The following is a 19,958-nucleotide window of genomic DNA, read 5'->3' on the forward strand; positions in this document are numbered from 1 at the left end:
CTAAGCAGCCAGACCCTTATGAAAGGACAATGTTTTCAGGATGATTTTTTTAAAACCATAATTGGTCACTTCTTGGCCACTTAGTCCCTGGACGTTTTCTTGAATCAGTCTTTACAATTGTAATTGTGAGACTGATCTGAGCTGCAAGTCTCCAGTGCTGACATGATACCAGTCTTCTAGTATTTGAGGGGCTGCCCCAAAGAAGAGGGGGTGCACCTATTCTCCAAAGCACCAAAAGACAGGACAAGAAACAATGGATGGAAACTAACCAAGCACAGAAGCAACCTAGAACTAAGGAGAAGCTTCCTAACAGTGAGAACAATTAACTGGTGGAACAGGTTGCCTTCAAAAGTTGTGGGTGCTCCATCACTGGAGGCTTTTAAGAAAAGACTGGACAGCCACTTGTTTAGAATGGTATTCTGCTTTAGCAAAAGGTTGGACTAAAAGACCTCCAAGGTCCCTTCCAATTCAGTTATTCTGTTAAGAGGTTGCGTTTTCTGCAAGGAAGTAGGAAAAAAGAGATAAAGTTGTAAAGCAGTAGCTTCTGATATTCTTCACAGGAGTTAAAAGTACAATTATATTTTAACCTCTGTCTCTAACGTTTCATCCCGACTCTCTTCTTTCTATGATGCATCCTGTCTAATCATCAAAATCATAAATCACAAGCTAATTTTATTTTTATTTTTACTCAAAATATCCCTAAGAGGTTTTCAATCAGCAATAAATGTAGATATTGTTTTTGACAATCCTTCTCTAGACAGATTATTGGTAAAGTGATCTGACTCTTCTCTCCTTAGCCCACCAGAGCATCTGAAAAATCTCCACCAATCCCTAAAAAAGTAAAGGTAGCAGGTGTGATTGTGCAATTGAAATCCTGCCCCCTTTTACAAGTTTGGTCCCAATAGAAAAGGGGCAAAACTTCAATAACAGAATAACCGTTGGGAAGTTACCTTGGAGGTCTTCTAGTCCAACCCCTGCTTGAGCAGGAGACCCTAAACCATTCAGGACAAATGATTGTCTAATCCCTTCTTCAAAACCTCCAGTGGTGGAGCACCCACAATTTCTGGAGGGCAGTCCTTCCACTGGTTAGTTGTTCTCTCCTTGGATAATTTCCATCTGTCCTGCCTTCAGGGGGTCACAGGCACCATCTTTTCCTTTCTGTCCCCTCCCTACAGACCATCCTTATTTAGCATCTCCCAGAAGCAAAGTTGGGTGATATGTGAGTCCTGTTCACAAATATTTGCAAGTATCAAGCAGGTCAGAGCTATGGATTTAATCCTTCAACAAACTGGAAGCAATGAAGGTGGTCTATTCCAATCCCCCATCAAATGTATTCACAGACTGGGGGTGATAATCATCTGGAAGGGAGTCTGAGCAGATTGGGGAAGGAAAGTAATAAATAAATATGAAGCTGGGCTTCCTGTCTCCCTGCAGATCACAGTCTAAAAATAGGGGGGGGGGGACAGAAAGGAAGGAAGGAAGGGGAAGGTGGCAGAACAAACAACAGGAAAAGGACATGGGACGATGGTGGTAACCCAAGTTTCAGCTTTGTAGGTGACTTTGAATGGTCACTGAATGAATGTATAGGTAGTCCTCATCTTACAACCACAACTGAGCCCAAAATTCCCATTACTAAATGGGACAATTAAGTGAGTTTTGCTCCATTTCTTAACCTATCTTGCCAGAGTTGTTAAACGAACCAATGCAGTTATTAAATTAGTAATATGGTTGTTAAGTTAATCTGGCTTCCCCATTGACTTTCCCTGTCAGAAGGTCACAAAAGGGATCTCTTGACTCCAGGACACTGCAATGGTTATATATACATGCTAGTTGCCAAGCGTCCAAATTTTGATCATGTGACCCTGGGGATGCGGCAATGGCCATAAGTGTGAAAAATGGTCATGTTACTTTATTCAGTGCCATTGGAACGTTGAATAGTCATTAAACAAATTTTCGTAAGACGAGGAATACTTGTATAACCTTTCTTCAACCTACCTCAGCCCTGTTGTATGAATCCAATCCTTCCGCCTTCTTTGGTTTCCTGTTGTGTCTCTACAACCTCTTTCTTGCTCACTTTATATACAGTATTACATAATATGTGAATATGATTTGTATTGCTTGGGTTTCACCTGTGTGCAGTCCCATTCAACTGTGGATTGTTGAAGAAACCAAGGTTAAACAAACTGTAGCTTACTGTGGATCCGCTCACTGTTTTTTCAAAATTGAATTATGAACTACATTTAAATTTCAATTTGGGTATTCCTTGGTATGGGCACCTCATCCCTTCCACTAACAAGGTTTTAAGTCATGTTAACCTATTCGGGACAGAAAATTAGGAATCTGGTCACCCCATCTCTCACTAACAAATTGTATTAAGAGGAAGAAGCATTCCTGATCTGCAACAATTAACAACCTGTGTTAACCAGAAAGGGTGCAACTAGTTCTTTCCCCTTCATCTTTTTCTTCCAGCCAGCATGGGGAATTCTGGGAGTTGAAGTCCACACATCTTCAAGTTGTCAAGATTGAGAAACTCTGTTCTGGGTTTCAGCTTCAGTTTCAAAAAAATGATGAGGCAGAGTCTGTGTACTAATCTGAGCAGAAAATGGAAAAGAAACAGAAAAGAAAATAACAGAGTTGGAAGGACCTTGGAGGTCTTGTAGCCCAATCCCTTGCTCTAGCAGGAGACCCTCTACCATTTCAGACAAATGTCCGTCAAGTCTCTTCTTAAAAACCTCCAGTGATGGAGCACCCACAACTTCTGAAGGCAACTTCTGTCCCATTGGTTGATTGTTCTGATTGTCAGGGAATTTTGTTCTAGGATATCTCCTTGGTAAGTTTCCATCCATTGCTTCTTGTCCTGCCTTCTGGTGCTCTGGAAAATAGAGTGTGAGCATTTAGGTTTTTGCTGGTGAGAAAAATGGACCCAGGATGACCACAAAGTCAAGTGATGGAAAGCAATGGATGTCTATTTCTATCTATTTTCTCCAAAAACACCCAAACAAGCATCTCTTCTGCCTGTAATGTGGTCACACCAGCAGCAAATTTTCCTAGTCCCGCTTCGGTTCTTTCCTTCCTGGCTGCCTCTTGCTGCTAATTTTGCATCCAACTTGAGTAAAGAGCCCTAGGGTGAATATGATGATTGGTCCTAATTAGAGTGATTGGTTGCCTTCCTTGATCCTAAGTGATACTCTGCAAGTAGGAATGAGGAAGTGGGGAGGGAGGAATGGCAGAGAGCTCTTCAAGACTAAAATGCAAAATGGAAAGGAAGGAAAAGCATCTCATGAAACAGTCCAGCTTCCTCTGCTTGATGGAAGAAACATGTGGAAGGAACATCAGCAAATATTAGCTGGAGAAATGTTTCTTTTTCAAAGCAATTGTAGGAGACAACCAGGGCAGCATGAAATGGTCAAACAATGGGATCAAAAGGTTAAATAATCAACCACTGGAACATTTTGCCTTCAGAGGTTGTGGGTGTCCCATCACTGTAGGCTTTCAGAAAAAGATTGGACAACTACTTGTCTGAAATGGTGTAAGACTTCTGCTTGAATAGGGGTTGGACTAGAAGACCTCCAAGATCCCTTCCAACTCTTCCCTTCCTTTCCATTTGAATCATCACTCTCTAAACCCCTGAAAGAGATCTAAGTCCAGCCCCCTCTTGAAGTCCGCTGACTTGTTTATCTATTACCTTTGACCATTAGTAATTCAGATTCTTTTTGAGAGTATTAGTATGCAATAAACCTGTGGTCATTTAAACCACCATATCTTGTAATTTCTTGCACTTGATATTAAGTTTCCATGGGTCAGTCTGGAAGAGCTTTGCCATTGCCTCCTCCTGTAGTTTTTCAAAGTTGAGCTGAGGTGGCGCAGTGGTTAGGGTGCAGTACTGCAGGCCACTTCAACTGGCTGTTATCTGCAGTTCAGCGGTTCTAATCTCACCGGCTCAAGGTTGACTCAGTCTTCCATCCTTCCGAGGAGGGTGAAATGATGACCCAGACTGTGGGGGCGATATGCTGATTCTGTAAACCGCTTAGAGAGGGCTGAAAGCCCTATGAAGCGGTATATAAGTCTAACTGCTATTGCTATTGCTATTGCTATTGCTATTTTTTTAATTTTGCAATCTAGCCTGCCTTCCTCAGATTTACTGGTGGTTTTCCATCTGAATCATAACCTAGTTCCCTTCCAAAAATGAACACTGCTTATATGTCAAGATCAAATTAAAATAGACATACCAAGTTCCCTCAATTGAGATTCCATTTGCATTAAAACCAGATTAAATCTTCCAGTTTCTTCCTTAGCGTCGGGGAGCCCAGATTATGAAAAAAATGGCATTCTGCAGCGCTTTAGGGGGGACATGGAGGAATTGAGACAATTACAGAGCCTGAGTTTAATCAGCTGGTTATGAACTTTTGATGAGGAAGCCAGCTATCAGGAGGCAGATTTCCGACTGTGAAATTGAAAAGTGAAGTACACAACTGTAGCTTCTGCTCCCTTAAATTGACTGTTATTTTACTATCCCACAAAGCATTTGGGATTGAGGTTTTTTCCTAATATTGGTTGCATGGATGCACTCAAGCAATTAAACAGGCTACGGCTACTCGTTTATGGTATTATAATCAGCTTTTCTGTGAATCCAAAAGGCAATTGGGGTGGCCGTCTGGCTGGAGGAAAATTCAGATAAAGCCAGATTTAACATAGACTTTAAATTAACAGAGCCCTTTTCAAAAAATCATAACTATCAGGCACAGCAACAACTGATGTCATACGGAATGGTTACAATCCAAAGACGGAAATTTTCTTTCTTTTGTTTTGTGCTGCATAATCTTCTCTAAATAGTAGCTAAGTTCTCAAAATGGGAAAGTAAATAATGCCAAAGTATTATAGTGGCAAAACGTACACACACACACACACACACACACACACACACATGTGCTTGCCTGTGTGTGTGTGTTTGTGTGTGCATCTTGATTACAGACATAAAAATTTGCAAACGTTAAATAATATATATGTCCTCATGTACATGTTGTACATGGTTTTTTACATTTGTACTTTAGAAAATAAAAAGAAACAACTTTTTAAAGCACTACAAGATGCATGTGAAATTTAGGATTAGTTCATCCAGTTGCCTTTTGTTTCAGGGGTTACGAATGAAACGAATATAACACCATCTGGGAGCAAATTGGAAAAGTATCCAAGATTAAGGATACCAACTTGATTTAGATGCAAGGGAAGTGAAACAGACTTCTTTCCGCATCTGTCTCCCTATAGAGGATTCCACTACCCGTAGGGCTGATGGTCAAGGCAGATGGATGTTGTAGTAGAAAACATCCAGAGACCCTGTAGCCCAACAATATATTGCCACTGAGGACAGCTGGGTGAATATAGAAAGTGTGAACAAGCAGGAGAGGAATCCACTTTCCCCCCCAACAATTGTCTCCTGGAAACTAGAAATCCCAATAATCATGTTTTATTTTATCTATATCTATATCTATATCTATATCTATATCTATCTCTATCTCTATCTCTATATCTATATCTATATCTATATCTATATCTATATCTATATCTATATCTATATCTATATCTATATCTATATCTATATCTATATCTATATCTATATCTATATCTATATCTATATCTATATCTAATCTATCTATATCTATATCTATATCTATATCTATCTATCTATCTATCTATCTATCTATCTATCTATCTATCTATCTATCATCTCGCCATTATTATTTTGACAAATAACTCAAGGTGGCAAATGTATAAAACGAGAGAGAGAGAGAGAGAGAGAGAGAGAGAGAAGAGAGAGGGAGGGAGGGAGAGAGAGAGAGAGAGGGAGAGAGAGAGAGAGACTGACCCAAAGTCCCTCAACCAGGGGGGACTAGAACTCATTGTCTCTTGGTGATTGGCCCAAAGACCCCCTGCCATCTTTCATGGCTAAGGCGGCATTTGAGCAACTGGAGTGTGGTGGAGGTGTCTCAGGATGGCAAGACCCATGCATACAGTGCGCGCATCCATTTGGACAATGCCAGGCCTGGATCTGGAACCCACCACTTCTGCAGTTGTCCCTGACTTCACAGCCAAAGGCTTTTAGGAAATACCTTAATCTTCTCCAGAGCAAACATTTGCTCTGGAGTTACAATGTAACTAAAGAAGGCCTGTTCTGAGATTCTCTTTCTTCTACAACTAATGAAAGCCAAAATAGGATGTGAAATAAGTTGTTCCAGCCAAATTCTAAGCATTAGCATTTTTAATTATTCCTAAAGATCATGACACCATGCCTCTGATGAGGAGAGAGATCTCAAACTTCTAACGGTAATCAGTGCATGATCAAGGAAGCAAAATTCGCTGCATTGCATACACAAATACATACGGTACACAGACTCCTTTCCCTTAGGGTTATAGAACCTCTGGAAGAGACATAATAACACTATATTTTTGAATGGACATCATTGCTCCATGTTTATCCCTACAGGGGCTTCTCCATATCCAGGGGTCCAGATTGATGAGGACTTTTGTCGACGTCTCAAAGAAGGAACCCGGATGAGGTCTCCAGAGTACTCCACTTCAGAAATGTAAGCTTCCCCATCCATTTCTAGATATCTTTATATTGTTGCTCTGCTCCCTCATATTTTCCACAAATCCAGAACAAGAAGTGTGCCTTGACTTCTTCAAGAACCTTTATTTCTTCTGAGGGCGGTCTGATACCTTCGACCACATCTCCTTCTGCTCCAAGATAAATCTCTTCCTAGAGACTCAGTACCCACAAAATGCTGTGTGTATGAAGCAACTCCAGAATCTACAGTTAGGAACTAAGTCTTTACATCCAGCTTCATTCACACTAATTAGCTCAGCTTTGGGATTTCTCAGTCCAGGCCAGACACAACGGGCAATAATTTTTTGTTTTAAATAATCCCCTGAAAACATTTGGATATACTGGATACAAATTTCATTCAATATTTAATAATAGATTGTCCAGAGTTGTTGGGGGAGGTGGCATGATGTCTCACAGTTAAGATGCTGGGCTTATTGGCTGGAAAGCTGGCAGCCCAGGTTCAAGACCCGAGCAGCATGCAATGGAGTGAGCTCCTGTTTCTTGCCCCAGCCCCTGCCAACCTAGAGGTTCAAAGCAATGAAATGCGAGTAGATGAACAGGTACCACTTGGGTGGGAAGGTAACAGCGCTCTGTGATGTCATGCTGGCCACGTGACCCTGGAAATACCTTCAGACAGCATGTGGCCTTGAAAGGGAGGTGAGCAGCGCCCCCTATAGTCAGCAACTAGTGGAGTAAAATCCTCAGGGACACCAGAATTGTTTGGGAATTGGGTTGCTGATACATTAAATTAATAATAACACCGTATTCTTTTTAAAGGCAGTGGGTCTTTCCAGGGCACACCTGAACTACAGAACTGCCTGCCTGAGTTAATGCATCAAAGCCGTGCTGTTAAGAAAGAACTTCGTGCCACCCCAAGTGGACATTTGGACTGAAATGTTATCTGTTGCTCCTCCCTCATCTTAAAAAAATAATTCTGATGGCCCATCAGGGCACAGGACAACCTGGTAGAAGAATGAATTAATGGCTCTTTGTCAGTTTTAAAATTCAGCCACCATGTTTTTTAATTCCCTGCAGCTACCAGACCATGCTGGACTGCTGGCACAGCATCCCAACAGAGAGGCCCACTTTTACCAACCTTGTGGAACGTTTAGGGGATCTGCTCCAGGCAAATGTACAGCAGGTAAAGTACAAGAGAATTGTCCCAATTGGGTGGAAAATGTTTCAACTTCAAAAGTTAGACTTCCCAAAAGTTAGACTTTAAAAGGACAAGATTTATAATTGTGTAAATAAGGAGGGCCAGACATGGTTTCTTAAGAGTGTTGCAAACAGCTAAAGAAATGCTGGTATTTAAATAATATGAAAGAAACATAGCAAAAAATAATTAGTTTGTGACATAATGTTCTGAATTTCTTCTCAATGGGCTAACATATGGATTATGTAGATGCTAGGATGGGCTTCCATGTCTCCAGTTGAACATGATGCTCTTCTACATCTTCAGTTTGATCTCAAGAACATTGAACAGTTGATTGAAGAGAAGGATTAGGGAGGACATGATAACTGTCTTCTGGTATTTGAGAGGCTGTCCCAGAGAGAAGATGATTGTTTGATTCTCCAAAGAACCTAAGGGCAAGATAAGCAATGGGTTCTTAAGAAGAGATTCAACCTAGAAGTATGGAGAACAGTGCTAATAGTAAGGATAATTAATCGATGGAACAGCTTGTCTCCTGGAGTTGTGGGTTCTCCATCACTGGAGGTTCCAAGAATAGACTGGACAACAATTTGACTGGGATGGCATAAGGTCTCCTGCCTTGAGCAGAGGGTTGGATTAAAAGACCTCCAAGGTACCTTCCAGTCTTATAATTCTATGTTCTATCCTCACTAGTCTAAGCTTTATTTCTTCACATTCGACTCCTTGGAAGATTAACAGATTTTGGTACACAGATAAGTGTTGAGCAAAGGAACCACAAGGGAAAGGAAGCAAAGAAATTTAGTAGTTTAGGCAGCGTACATAAGCTGTGGCCCTTGAGACATTCTTGGATTATAACTCCCATCACCCCTAGTTGTGGATGATGAGAGCTGGAATGTAGAACATCTGGATTAAGGCTTCAAATATGAAATCTCAGCCAGTTTGGGTAAGGCATCAGGCTAGAAAACGGGAGATTGTGAGTTCTAGTCTTGCCTTAGGCACAAAGCCAACTAGGTGACATTGGGCCAATGGGCCAGTTGGAAACTTTCTTGATAACCTTAGAAATACTCAGAGATAAGTGGATGCTGGACAAAATATCATTGCTGGTACCTTGCCAAAATATTACTGCTGCGTCCCAGAAAATGAAATTTTTAATCTCCTGAAGGCTTCAGGTAAAGGGATCTCCTAAGAGAATTAGAGGAATGTGACCGTTAATGATTTCTGAAATAAGTAAGGAAAAGAAGCTTAAGCTTCCCCTGTTTTCTTTTCCCAAGGATGGGAAAGACTATATCCCACTGAACATCACCTTGTGTCCTGAAGGAGAGTCCAACCCCAAGCTCTGCATCTTGGAAGAGAACGTGAGCAACTTCATTCACCGCTGGAGTGCTATAGAAGCAAGGTAAGGAAGCAACTCCAAGCAACGAAAAACCTTTTCCTAACCAGAAATGACCATCTTATTGATTCATTCTGCTCTTTCTTTGTTTCCTCTTTCTCTCGTGTTTTGAAAGAGTCAGTGATTGTTCCTTGACTGGCACTAATAGATGTGAAAGCCCAGATTTGTAGACTGTGAAAATATGTCTACTGAAAAGTCTAGGATAGCCTGTAAAATGGCAAAACTGTCCCTATGTTGCCTTGTTCAATCAATGAAGCATAGCCATTGATCTCATCATAACAAGGAGCCCTCAGAGGAGCCCTAAAAGTTCTGGATGTGATGGAAGTGGTGACACATCTCTTTTTTTCAGCATCTCCAAAGGAATTAATGGAAATCTATGTTTTTTTATAGTGCAAAATAAGTACCCGGAAGGAAAGGTGGATAGCAGTGGAAACTAAATTGTCCCTCCACTGTATTTTTGAAGCTTCTCCAACTATCTGACCTCTTACCGTCTGTTTCCTTTATTCCTAAGAACATACCAGGTGGCTTAAATATGAGCCAGCCGTATGCTGCAGCTGCTGAAAGAGCCAGTGCAGTCTTAGGCTGCATCAATAGAGGGACAGTATCAAAATCATGAGAAGTGTCAGTACTGCTTTATATACTGCGCTGGTCAGACCATACTTGGAATACTGTGCCTCATTTTGTTCACCAGGATACAAAAGTGTTGAGACTCTAGAAAGAGCGCAGAGAAGAGCAAAAATGATGATTATCACAATGCTTTTTCCCCCCTGGTATCTTGCTTTCACATGCATAGACAGAAAATTTGGTCCTTATGTCAACTACACCCCCCCACACACACACACACTAATGGCCATGTGTGGGCAACCCAAAATCTTACCTCCTCTTTATTTTCAGCATTAACTCCAAGAACCGGCCACTCAGTGTGAAGACCTTTGATGAGGTGCCTGTAGAGAAGGAGAAAATGATACATGAGGTGAGCTTGAATCAAATATGTGTTTTTCTCTGCCCACCTGGAAGTGGTTACTGTAAGGTGGAAATCTGCAAACAGGAAACAGCTAGGAAATCTATCCCTGAATGTTAATAACTAGCTGAAAAGCAACAAATAATTGAAGTTATCCAATGATACAGAATACCAATAGGCACATAATTTACCTAATATTTTGCATTACCATTTATGGGTTTATCCTGCCATGGTGGCGCAGTGGTTAGAATGGATTGTTACAGGCTAACTCTGTCCACTGACAAGAGTTGGATCCTCACCAGCTCAAGGTTGATTCTGCCTTTCATGAGGTGGGTAAAATGAGGACCCAGATTGTTGGGGGCAAGAGGCTGTCTCTGTAAACCTCTTAGAGAGGGCTCCAAAGCACTGTGAAGCAGTATATAAGTGTGATTGCAATATGATATAATAGGTTGGTAAATTTGCCAGCCAAGTAAGCAAATCTGGAGAGATGGAAAAGGAGAAGAAAATATTGGCCACTATTATCCAGGGGAAACACAGAATATGAGAGTGCAAAATAAAAACTCGCTGTATAATCTAGCCAGTGTTAAGACAGGTTTCAAAAAAAATTAAAGCTGTGTGACAATTAAAAGGCAGCAAAAAGCCAGTGAAAAACCTGGGAAGAAGTCTTTTTCTGGAGCTCAAATGATCCAGCCTCTGGCTTGGAATGAGGAGCCTTTATAAGGATGTCCTGAGTCTCTTCTTCCCCCTCTTCTGCAGGACGGTGAGTCGGACAGTGGGATGGTGTTGACCCTGGATGAAATCAAGAGCCGGAAGAGGCTGGAGATCCGATCCTGGCCCTATGGAATCATGGCTCTTGCGTAAGTATTGATACTATTGGCAGTGGTTTGTTTCCGAAGTAAACAGTCACCAGGCTAAATGACCTCCTTAGTGGGACTTCGGCTGAAGTTTCAGTTCTTCTCTTTTATTGATCTCATGTGATCATGTGATTGGTGGACATGTGACCGGCTGGTGATGTCATGTGAAAGTCATCACGTGATTCCTCAGCCACATGACCACATGTGACCAATAAAAGTGGAGAAGAACAAGACCCTTCAGCCAAAGTCCTGTTGGCTGGTGGTGAAATGTTTGAAAGGTAAACAGCAGACCCAGAGAACAAAACAACACCCCATCTACCACCCAAGCTACAAATGTTTTCTATCATTTTAAAATATTGATATTCCCTGATTTCTTCATGGCTTCCATGTCTATAGCTGTGGCCTAGTCATCTGTCCAGAAAGGAGTATTGTTGATTATTATAGCTGATCGCATAATGAACCTGAATAGGAGGGATACGAGCGATTCTTTGCAAGGTAGAGCTGAGGAATACGTCCAATTTCTCGCGGACAAAGTTGCTCGGCTTCAGACGGACCTGGACTCCAATTGCGCAGAGCCAGCCGAGGCACCAGGGGAGAATCTGGAGCGACATCTCTGGATTAATTTTCTACTTGTTACTCCTGAGGAAGTGGACAAGGCCATGGGAGCTGTGAGTGCCTCCACTTGTGCGCTGGACCCGTGTCCCTCCTGGCTGGTTGCGAACAGCAGGGAGGTGACACGGGGCTGGATCCAGGCGATAGTTGTCGCCTCCCTTCAGGAGGGGTTCTTTCCCCCCGCATTAAAGGCGGCAGTGGTGAGACCCCTCCTGAAGAAGCCATCTTTGGATCCAGCCATCTTAAACAACTATCGTCCAGTCTCCAACCTCCCCTTCGTGGGGAAGGTTGTCGAGAAAGTGTGGCCTCTCAGCTCCGGCGGTCCTTGGATGAAACCGATTATCTAGACTCCTTTCAGTCTGGATTCAGGCCTGGCTACAGCACGGAAACTGCTTTGGTCGCACTGACTGATGATCTCTGGAGAGCCAGGGACGGGGGTCATGCCTCCGTCCTAGTGCTCCTTGACCTCTCAGCGGCCTTCGATACCATCGACCATGGTATCCTTCTGCGACGGTTACGTGAGGTGGGGGTGGGAGGCACTGTCCTTTGGTGGTTCTCCTCTTACCTCTCGGATAGATCGCAGTCGGTGTTAGTTGTAGGACAGAGATCGACCCCTAGGCCCCTGAAGTATGGGGTGCCGCAGGGTTCGGTCCTGTCCCCCCTCTTGTTCAACATCTACATGAAGCCATTGGGTGAGATCATTCGACGGCACGGGATAAAATACCACCAGTATGCGGACGACACACAGTTGTATCTGTCCACCCCGTGTCAACTCAGTGAAGCGGTTGACATGATGTGTCAGTGCCTGGAGGCTGTTAGGGTCTGGATGGGGATTAACAAGCTTGCACTCAATCTGGACAAGACCGAGTGGCTGGTGTGTTTCCCTCCCAACAATTGGCCAAGTATTCCATCTCTCAGGCTGGGGGGTCAAACTGTACGCCCCTCAGACAGGGTTCGCAATTTGGAAGTCCTCCTGGACCCACAGCTGACTTTAGAACACCATTTGTCGGCTGTGACCAGGGGGGCATTTGCCCAGGTTCGCCTGGTGCACCAATTGCGTCCCTACCTGAACCGGGAGGCCCTCGCATCAGTCACTTGCGCCCTTGTGACCTCAGGACTGGACTACTGCAATGCGCTCTACATAGGGCAGCCCTTGAAGAGCATTTGGAGACTTCAGCTTGTCCAGAATGCAGCCGCGCGAGCGATTGTGGGTGCACCTCGGTACACCCACGTCACACCTATCCTCCGTGAGCTGCACTGGCTGCCTATTGGTCTTCGGATATGCTTCAAGGTGCTAGTCGTCACTTATAAAGCCCTTCATGGTATTGGACCTGGGTACTTGAGAGACCGCCTGCTGCCAATTACCTCCAACAGACCTATCAGATCCCACAGATTAGGCCTCCTCCGAATTCCATCTACTGGCCAATGCCGATTGGCTACCACCTGGAGGAGGGCCTTCTCTGTGGCTGCTCCGGCCCTCTGGAATGAGCTCCCCGTGGAGATTCGGACCTCACCACCCTTCAGGCTTTCTGCAAAGCCCTTAAAACCTGGTTGTTCCAACAGGCCTGGGGCTGACGAGTTCCCCGCCCCGCTCGAATTGTGTGGTTGTGGAGTGTTTTTTTTTTAAATTGTTGTAGTTGTTTGTCCGTTGTTTTTTTCCTCCTGTTTGTATTCCCCCCCCCTTACTTTGGTTTGTGAGCCGCCCTGGGTCCCTCTGGGAATAGGGCGGCATAGAAATGCAATAAATCAAAATCAATCAAATCAACCAGATGCTTAGACGGGATTTGGCACTGTTGTCTACCTATCGAGTGCTCCCAAAGCATCTGGGATAGACAGGTGTTGTTTAATAATATTGAAGGTACTATGATTACCTATAAAGGTAATTGTAGGTAGTCCTCAACTTACAAGCACAACTGAGCCCATGAGTTATGTTAAGTAAGATTTGTTAAGTGGATTTTGCTTCATTTTATAACTTGTCTTGCCACAGTTGTTAAGTAAATTGTTGCAGTTGTTAAGTTAGTAACATGGTTGTGAAGTGAAACTGGCTTCCTCGTTGATCTTGCTTATCAGAAGATCTCAAAAACTGATCACATGACCCACAACCGTCATAAATATGAGTCAGTTGCCAAGCATCAGAATTTTGATCACATGACCATGGGAATGCTGTAATAGTCACAAGTGTGAAAAATGGTCATAAGTCACTTTTTCTGTGCCATTATAACTTTGAATGGTCACTAAATAAACTATTGTAAGTCAAGGACTACCTGTACTGGAATAGGGTCTAGTGCTTAAGCAGGGGATTGGACTAGAAAACCTCCAAGGTCCTTCCAACCCTGTTATTCTATGTTTTATGTTGTAAGTAAAACTGCCTTTTGCAATTGACTGATTATCTTAGCCCTGCAGCTTCAGCAATCTGAGCACTGTCAAATATTTGCTACAGACGATAAACCTGTCATAATATATCACTATTTTAATTGGTTTTATTTAATTTCTATTACATAAATATTATTTTACATTAAATCTATATAATTCAAAATTGGAATTGGAATTGGAATTAATTTATTTGTATGCCGCCCTTCTCCCTGAGCGGACTCAGGGCGGCTCACAGTTCAAGGGGGAAGGGGTAACAAACAAGTTATAGACATAAGACAATACATTATTAAAAGAAAGCACAACAGTCATACCATTCGGGCGGGGTTAGGGTCTTTAGCCCCAGGCCTGCTGGGACAGCCAGATTTTAAGGGCGGTGCAGAAGGTCTGAAGGGTGGTGAGGGTACGAATCTCCACGGGGAGTTCGTTCCAGAGGGTCGGAGCAGCCACCGAGAAGGCTCTCCTCCGGGTAGTTGCCAGCCGACATTGGCTGGCTGATGGAATTCGGAGGAGGCCTAATCTATGCGATCTTATCGGTCTAGTGGAGGTAATTGGCAGTAGGCAGTCTCTCAAGTACCCAGATCCAATACCATGAAGGGCTTTATAGGTGACAACCAGCACCTTGAAGCGGACCCGGAGACCAACAGGCAGCCAGTGCAGCTCGCGGAGGATAGGTGTTACGTGGGTGAAACGTGGTGCACCCACTATCACTCGCGCGGCTGCATTCTGGACCAGCTGAAGTCGCCGAATACTCTTCAAGGGCAGCCCCATGTAGAGCACATTGCAGTACTCCAGCCTAGAGGTCACAAGGGCACGAGTGACTGTTGTGAGAGCCTCCCGGTTCAGGTAGGGGCGCAACTGGTGCACCAGGCAAACCTGGGCAAATGCCCCCCTGGTCACAGCTGACAAGTGTTGTTCAAAAGTCAGCTGTGGGTCCAGGAGGACTCCCAAGTTGCGGACCCTGTCTGAGGGGCGTATCATTTGACCCCCCAGCCTGAGAGATGGAACACTTGGCCAATTAGTGGGAGGGAAGCACAACAGCCACTCGGTCTTGTCCAGATTGAGTGCAAGCTTGTTAATCCCCATCCAGACCCTAACAGCCTCCAGGCACTGACACATCATGTCAACCGCTTCACTGAGTTGGCACGGGGCGGACAGACACAACTGTGTATCGTCCGTGTACTGGTGGTATTTTATCCCGTGCCGTCGGATGATCTCGCCCAGCGGTTTCATGTAGATGTTGAACAAGAGGGGGGACAGGACCGAACCCTGCGGCCTGAAGCCTGACTGGAATGGATCAAGATAACTGGCTTCCTCCAAGGACCGCTGGAGCTGAAAGGCCACCACCTTCTCAACAACTTTCCCCACAAAGGGGAGGTTGGAGACTGGACGGTAGTTATTTAGAACGGCTGGATCCAAGGATGGTTTCTTCAGGAGGGGTCTCACCACCACCGCCTTTAAAGCGGGGGGAAAGACCCCCTCCCGTAGGGAGGCGGTAACGACCGCCTCGATCCAGCCCCGTGTCACCTCCCTGCTGTTAACAACCAGCCAGGAGGGGCACGGGTCCAATACACATGTGGAGGCACCTACAGCTCTCATCGCCTTGTCCACGTCCTCAGGGGTAACAGCTTGAAAATCAATCCAGCGATGGTCTGCCAGATTATCCCTTAGTGCCTCGGCTGGTTCTGCAGAAGTGGAGTCCAGGTCCGCCCGAAACCGAGCAACTTTGTCCGCCAGGAATTGGACATAGTCCTCAGCCCTTCCCTGCAAAGGATCGCCCATATCCCTCCTATTAATTACAGTACATTAATGTTAATGTTAATGTTAATTTTTGGACCAAACTCCAAAAATCTGATGCCTTGGTTGTCACCTTTGCAGGATAGTTTCCGTTTAGGTGTTTCTTCTCTGGACCATTGATGAAGTTTACATTCACTCAACTGGAGATTCAACCTGTCTGAAACAGCTAAATCTTTTGGCTTTTTTCTTTCCTTGAACAGGAGCTTACAGCAACCTAGACTTTTGTCTACATAGCATCCCTATAAAGACTTAGTCCATCAAATTAAGCATTTTCATGCAGTGGTGTATAGATGGCCTCTTTTTATCTTTCTGTATTTTTGGAGAGATATAAACCAGCTGTGGCATGTGATGCTGGTGGACTAGAAATGCCAACTATGAAAACTGTAAAGAAGTGATAAGAGTAAAAACTTAGTCAGCTGTCTCTTGCAAACAACCAGGCCCCACCCACACCTGCAGATTTCAAGCTATTTTATTATGGTCACTATTTGTGACCATAATAAAGTTTTGTCACTGCATCCAGTTTTGGTCACCATATTATTAAAAAAATGTAGAGACTCTGAAAAATGTGCAGAAAAGAGCAACAAAGATGATTGGGAGACTGAAAGCTAAAAACATATGAAGAACACCTGCATGAATTGGGTATGTCTAGTAGTTTAATGGGAAAAAGGACTCAGGGTGACATGATAGCAGTGTCCCAATTTTTGAGGGACTGCCAAAAAGAAAAGGTCAGCCTATTCTCCAAAGCACCAGAAGGCAGGGCAAGAAGCAATGGGTGGGAACTAATCAAGGAGAGAACCATATAAGGAGAAATTTCTTGAAAGCGAGAACAATTAACCAGTGGAATGGGTTGCCTTCAGAAGTTGTGGTTGTTCCAACAGTGGAGGTTTTTAAGAAGGGATTAGACAACCATTTGTGTGGAATGTTATAAAGTTTCCTGTCTGAGCAGGGGTTTGGAGTAGAAGACCTGCAATGTCCCTTCCAATTCTCTTATTCTATTAACCAGGCCCATACCTGCAGAGTTCAAACTAACTACTTTATTATGTTGTGCCTATAATACAGGAATCTCCCCATTCTGGCAGCTTTCTCTTGGGAACAATTAGATAAGACTCCAATGAATTCAGGGAAGCCCATTTCTGGCCCTTTGACAGTTGGACAGGGACTCCAGACTATCTCTATGCTTGATCCCTCCTCCCTGCCAGGCTGAGTGTTTCCCAACATCAGCATATCTCATTTCTGAGAACTTGTTTTGGAAATGGCATGCTGTAACCTTTAAGGAAATTGAATTAACCAATTATAAAAATTCTGCCATAGATTTACCTGTTATAGTAACAAATTGAGCAATTTGTTACTATGACAAGCAAATCTATGGCAAAATTTTTATAATTGGTTAGTAATGGATAGAATATTCTCAATTCATTTATACATGAAATCCAAGGAGTGCTACAAACAGCACGTGTCCTTGCCTTCCTCTATGCCATATACTTTTTTTTTCTTTTTCTTTTTTTTTCCGGTTCAAAAGTTTTATTTTCTTTTAAAACAAACATTTCATCATTCCTCAATCAGTAAGACATCGGAGTACAATTTTTTTGTGTGTCAAAATAGTTCTAGTTTGCCACCAAATTCTTGTCTAGCCTAATGTATACCGCTCCCTCCCTCCACCCTCCACCCCAACCCCCCTCCTCCTTCCCCCCCTGACTTCCCAGAACCCGTACACGGTATGGATTTTTAACAAACACAGTCTAAAATCTATTGAGAAAAAAGAAATAAACAAATTAATGACATCTCTACATTGATCTTAGCTTCTTCTTGCTGAGCTAACTTTAAACAATTTAAATCATTTCTGATCTTAAGCATAGGCTAACTGGAATTTCTTGGTCCCGTATTTATTTTGTATATAGTCAATCCATTTTTTCCAGTCTCGTTTATATCTCTCATTTGAGTGATCTTTAAGATATGCCGATATTTTAGCCATCTCGGCTAAGTTTGTAACTTTCAATGTCCATTCTTGAATTGTAGGCAAGTCTTCCTTCTTCCAGTATTGCGCCACCAACAGTCTTGCTGCCGTTATTAGGTGCAGAATCAAGTTAGTCTCTACCACTGTAAAGTCAGTACATATACCTAGTAAGAATAACTGAGGAGTAAACTTTATCCTTCTTTTAAAGATATTTTGCATAATCCACCATATTTTTATCCAAAATGCCTTAACCTTTTGGCAGGTCCACCATATATAAAAATATGTAGCATCGAGAGAACCACATCTCCAACATTTAGGCTGTACATTCGGATACATAGAAGCCAGCTTTTTAGGATCTAAATGCCATCTATAGAACATCTTATAAAAATTTTCTCTCAGGTTTTGAGCTTGTGTAAATTTCACATTTCTTACCCATATTCTTTCCCATGTATCCAACATTATTGGTTCTTCAATATTTTGAGCCCACTTTATCATACAATCTTTAACTAATTCTGTTTCCGAATCCATCTGTATTAATACATTATATATCCTCTTTATATGCATTAAGCTTTGATCTCTTATTTGTTTAAACAAATTATCTTCAACTTGGATAAAACCAATTTTTTTATCTATTTTCCACCTCGCCTGTAATTGCCCATACTGGAACCATGTTTGAACTACCTTCTCCTCTTTTAATACCTCTAAAGATTTTAATTGTAGTACCCCCCTTTCCAAAATGAGAAGCTGTCTGTAGGTAGTTCTATCCTGTTTTTGTGCTATGTTCATATTTTCAATTGCATGTCTAGGAATTGCCCACATGGGTATCTTGTCATTTAATTTATATTAGTATTTTTTCCAGACCCGCAGTAAAGCATTTCTTAAAATATGACAGCCCTGTCTTGTACCTTTTCCAATTTGAAAAGAGTCTGTTAAACTTCCATTGACTATGATTTGTGCTGTTTGCTGTTGGTATATTGCTTTAATTGACTGTAAAAAATTATCTCCTATCTGCATTTTTTGCAATATCTTCAACAGAAATTGCCAGTTAATTCGATCAAAGGCCTTCTCAGCATCCAAGAATATAAACGCAGCAGGGATCTGGTTGTTCTTTCCCAAATATTCTAATGCATTAATAATTAATCTGACATTACTTTTCATCTGTCTCCCCTGTATAAAACCTGTTTGGTCGGTGTGTATCAATTGTTGAATAACCAGCATTAACCTATTTGCTAGTATTTTAGTAAAAAATTTATAATCTACATTAAGTAATGAGATAGCTCTATAATTTTTGGGTTGGGTAGTATCTTGATCTTCTTTGGGTATCAAAGATATAAACGCTGTCTTCCAAGATGGAGGCACTTTAACTTCCGTTTGAATCTTATTAAATAATTCTCTAAGAGGTTCTACCATTTCTAACTGTAAATTTTTATAGTAAACCACTGTCAAACCGTCTGTACCTGGTGCTTTCCTTAACTTTAATTGCTTAATTACCTGCAAAATTTCCCCCGAGGTTATTGGTTGATTCAATTTTTGCCTGTGCTCTTCTCTAACTGAGGGTATTTTCTCTTTATCTAAATATTTGTCTATATCTAGACCATTAATTTTATCCCCTTTATACAATTCTGTAAAAAATTCCCGAAATGCCTTTTGAATCTCCTCCTGTTGAAACACCTCCTTCCCTCTGTAAATCAGTTTAGATATATTTCGAGTTTTCCTTTTTTTCCTAGTCTGATAAGCTAACCATCTGCCAGGTTTGTTTGCGTTACAAAAGGTATTGTGTTTTGCATATAATAAATTAGTGGCTACCTGGTCAGAGATCAACATGTCAAATTGAGATTTTAATATGGTGATAGCTTCCTTAACCTTTGTATCGCCTGGATTCATTATTAACTCCAACTCTTTTCTCTTAATTTCCTCTTCCAATTCTGTTCGTTTTAGCCCTTGTTTATATCTATGTGTTTTATTTATATTCATCAGCACTCCTCTCATATACGCTTTGCTTGCATCCCATACGAATTCCATAGATGTACCCTTATTCATATTCAAAACAAAATATTCAGATAACAATTTTTTACAATCATTAATATACTTTTCATATCTAAATAAGTTTTCATTCAATCTCCAAGACCTTCTTGCCTGCACTACCCTTCCCAATTCCATCCAAACTGGGTTATGATCCGAAAGGACCCTAGCCGCAATCTTTGTCTTCTTGACCCTAGAAAGCAAATCATTAGTGGTTAGTATAAAATCAATCCTTGAAAGGGATTGA

General features: G+C 42.3%; 1 protein-coding gene across 4 annotated transcripts in view; it reads left to right on the forward strand.

Annotated features, from left to right (window-relative positions):
• LOC106550713 (vascular endothelial growth factor receptor kdr-like) overlaps positions 1–19,958 on the forward strand; it is a 241,718-nt gene that overhangs the window by 215,947 nt on the left and 5,813 nt on the right. For all 4 annotated transcript variants that reach the window (XM_087728031.1, XM_087728032.1, XM_087728034.1 and 1 more), the window contains 5 exons: positions 6,482–6,581; positions 7,637–7,742; positions 9,023–9,147; positions 10,036–10,114; positions 10,859–10,959. In XM_087728031.1, the coding sequence (XP_087584157.1) occupies positions 6,482–6,581; positions 7,637–7,742; positions 9,023–9,147; positions 10,036–10,114; positions 10,859–10,959 (511 nt within the window). The remainder of the gene's footprint in view (positions 1–6,481; positions 6,582–7,636; positions 7,743–9,022; positions 9,148–10,035; positions 10,115–10,858; positions 10,960–19,958) is intronic.

Source organism: Thamnophis sirtalis, unplaced genomic scaffold, assembly GCF_051295495.1.
Source record: "Thamnophis sirtalis isolate CommonGarterSnake01/CBP01778 unplaced genomic scaffold, rThaSir2_p1.2 scaffold_13, whole genome shotgun sequence".
Lineage (NCBI taxonomy): Eukaryota > Metazoa > Chordata > Lepidosauria > Squamata > Natricidae > Thamnophis > Thamnophis sirtalis.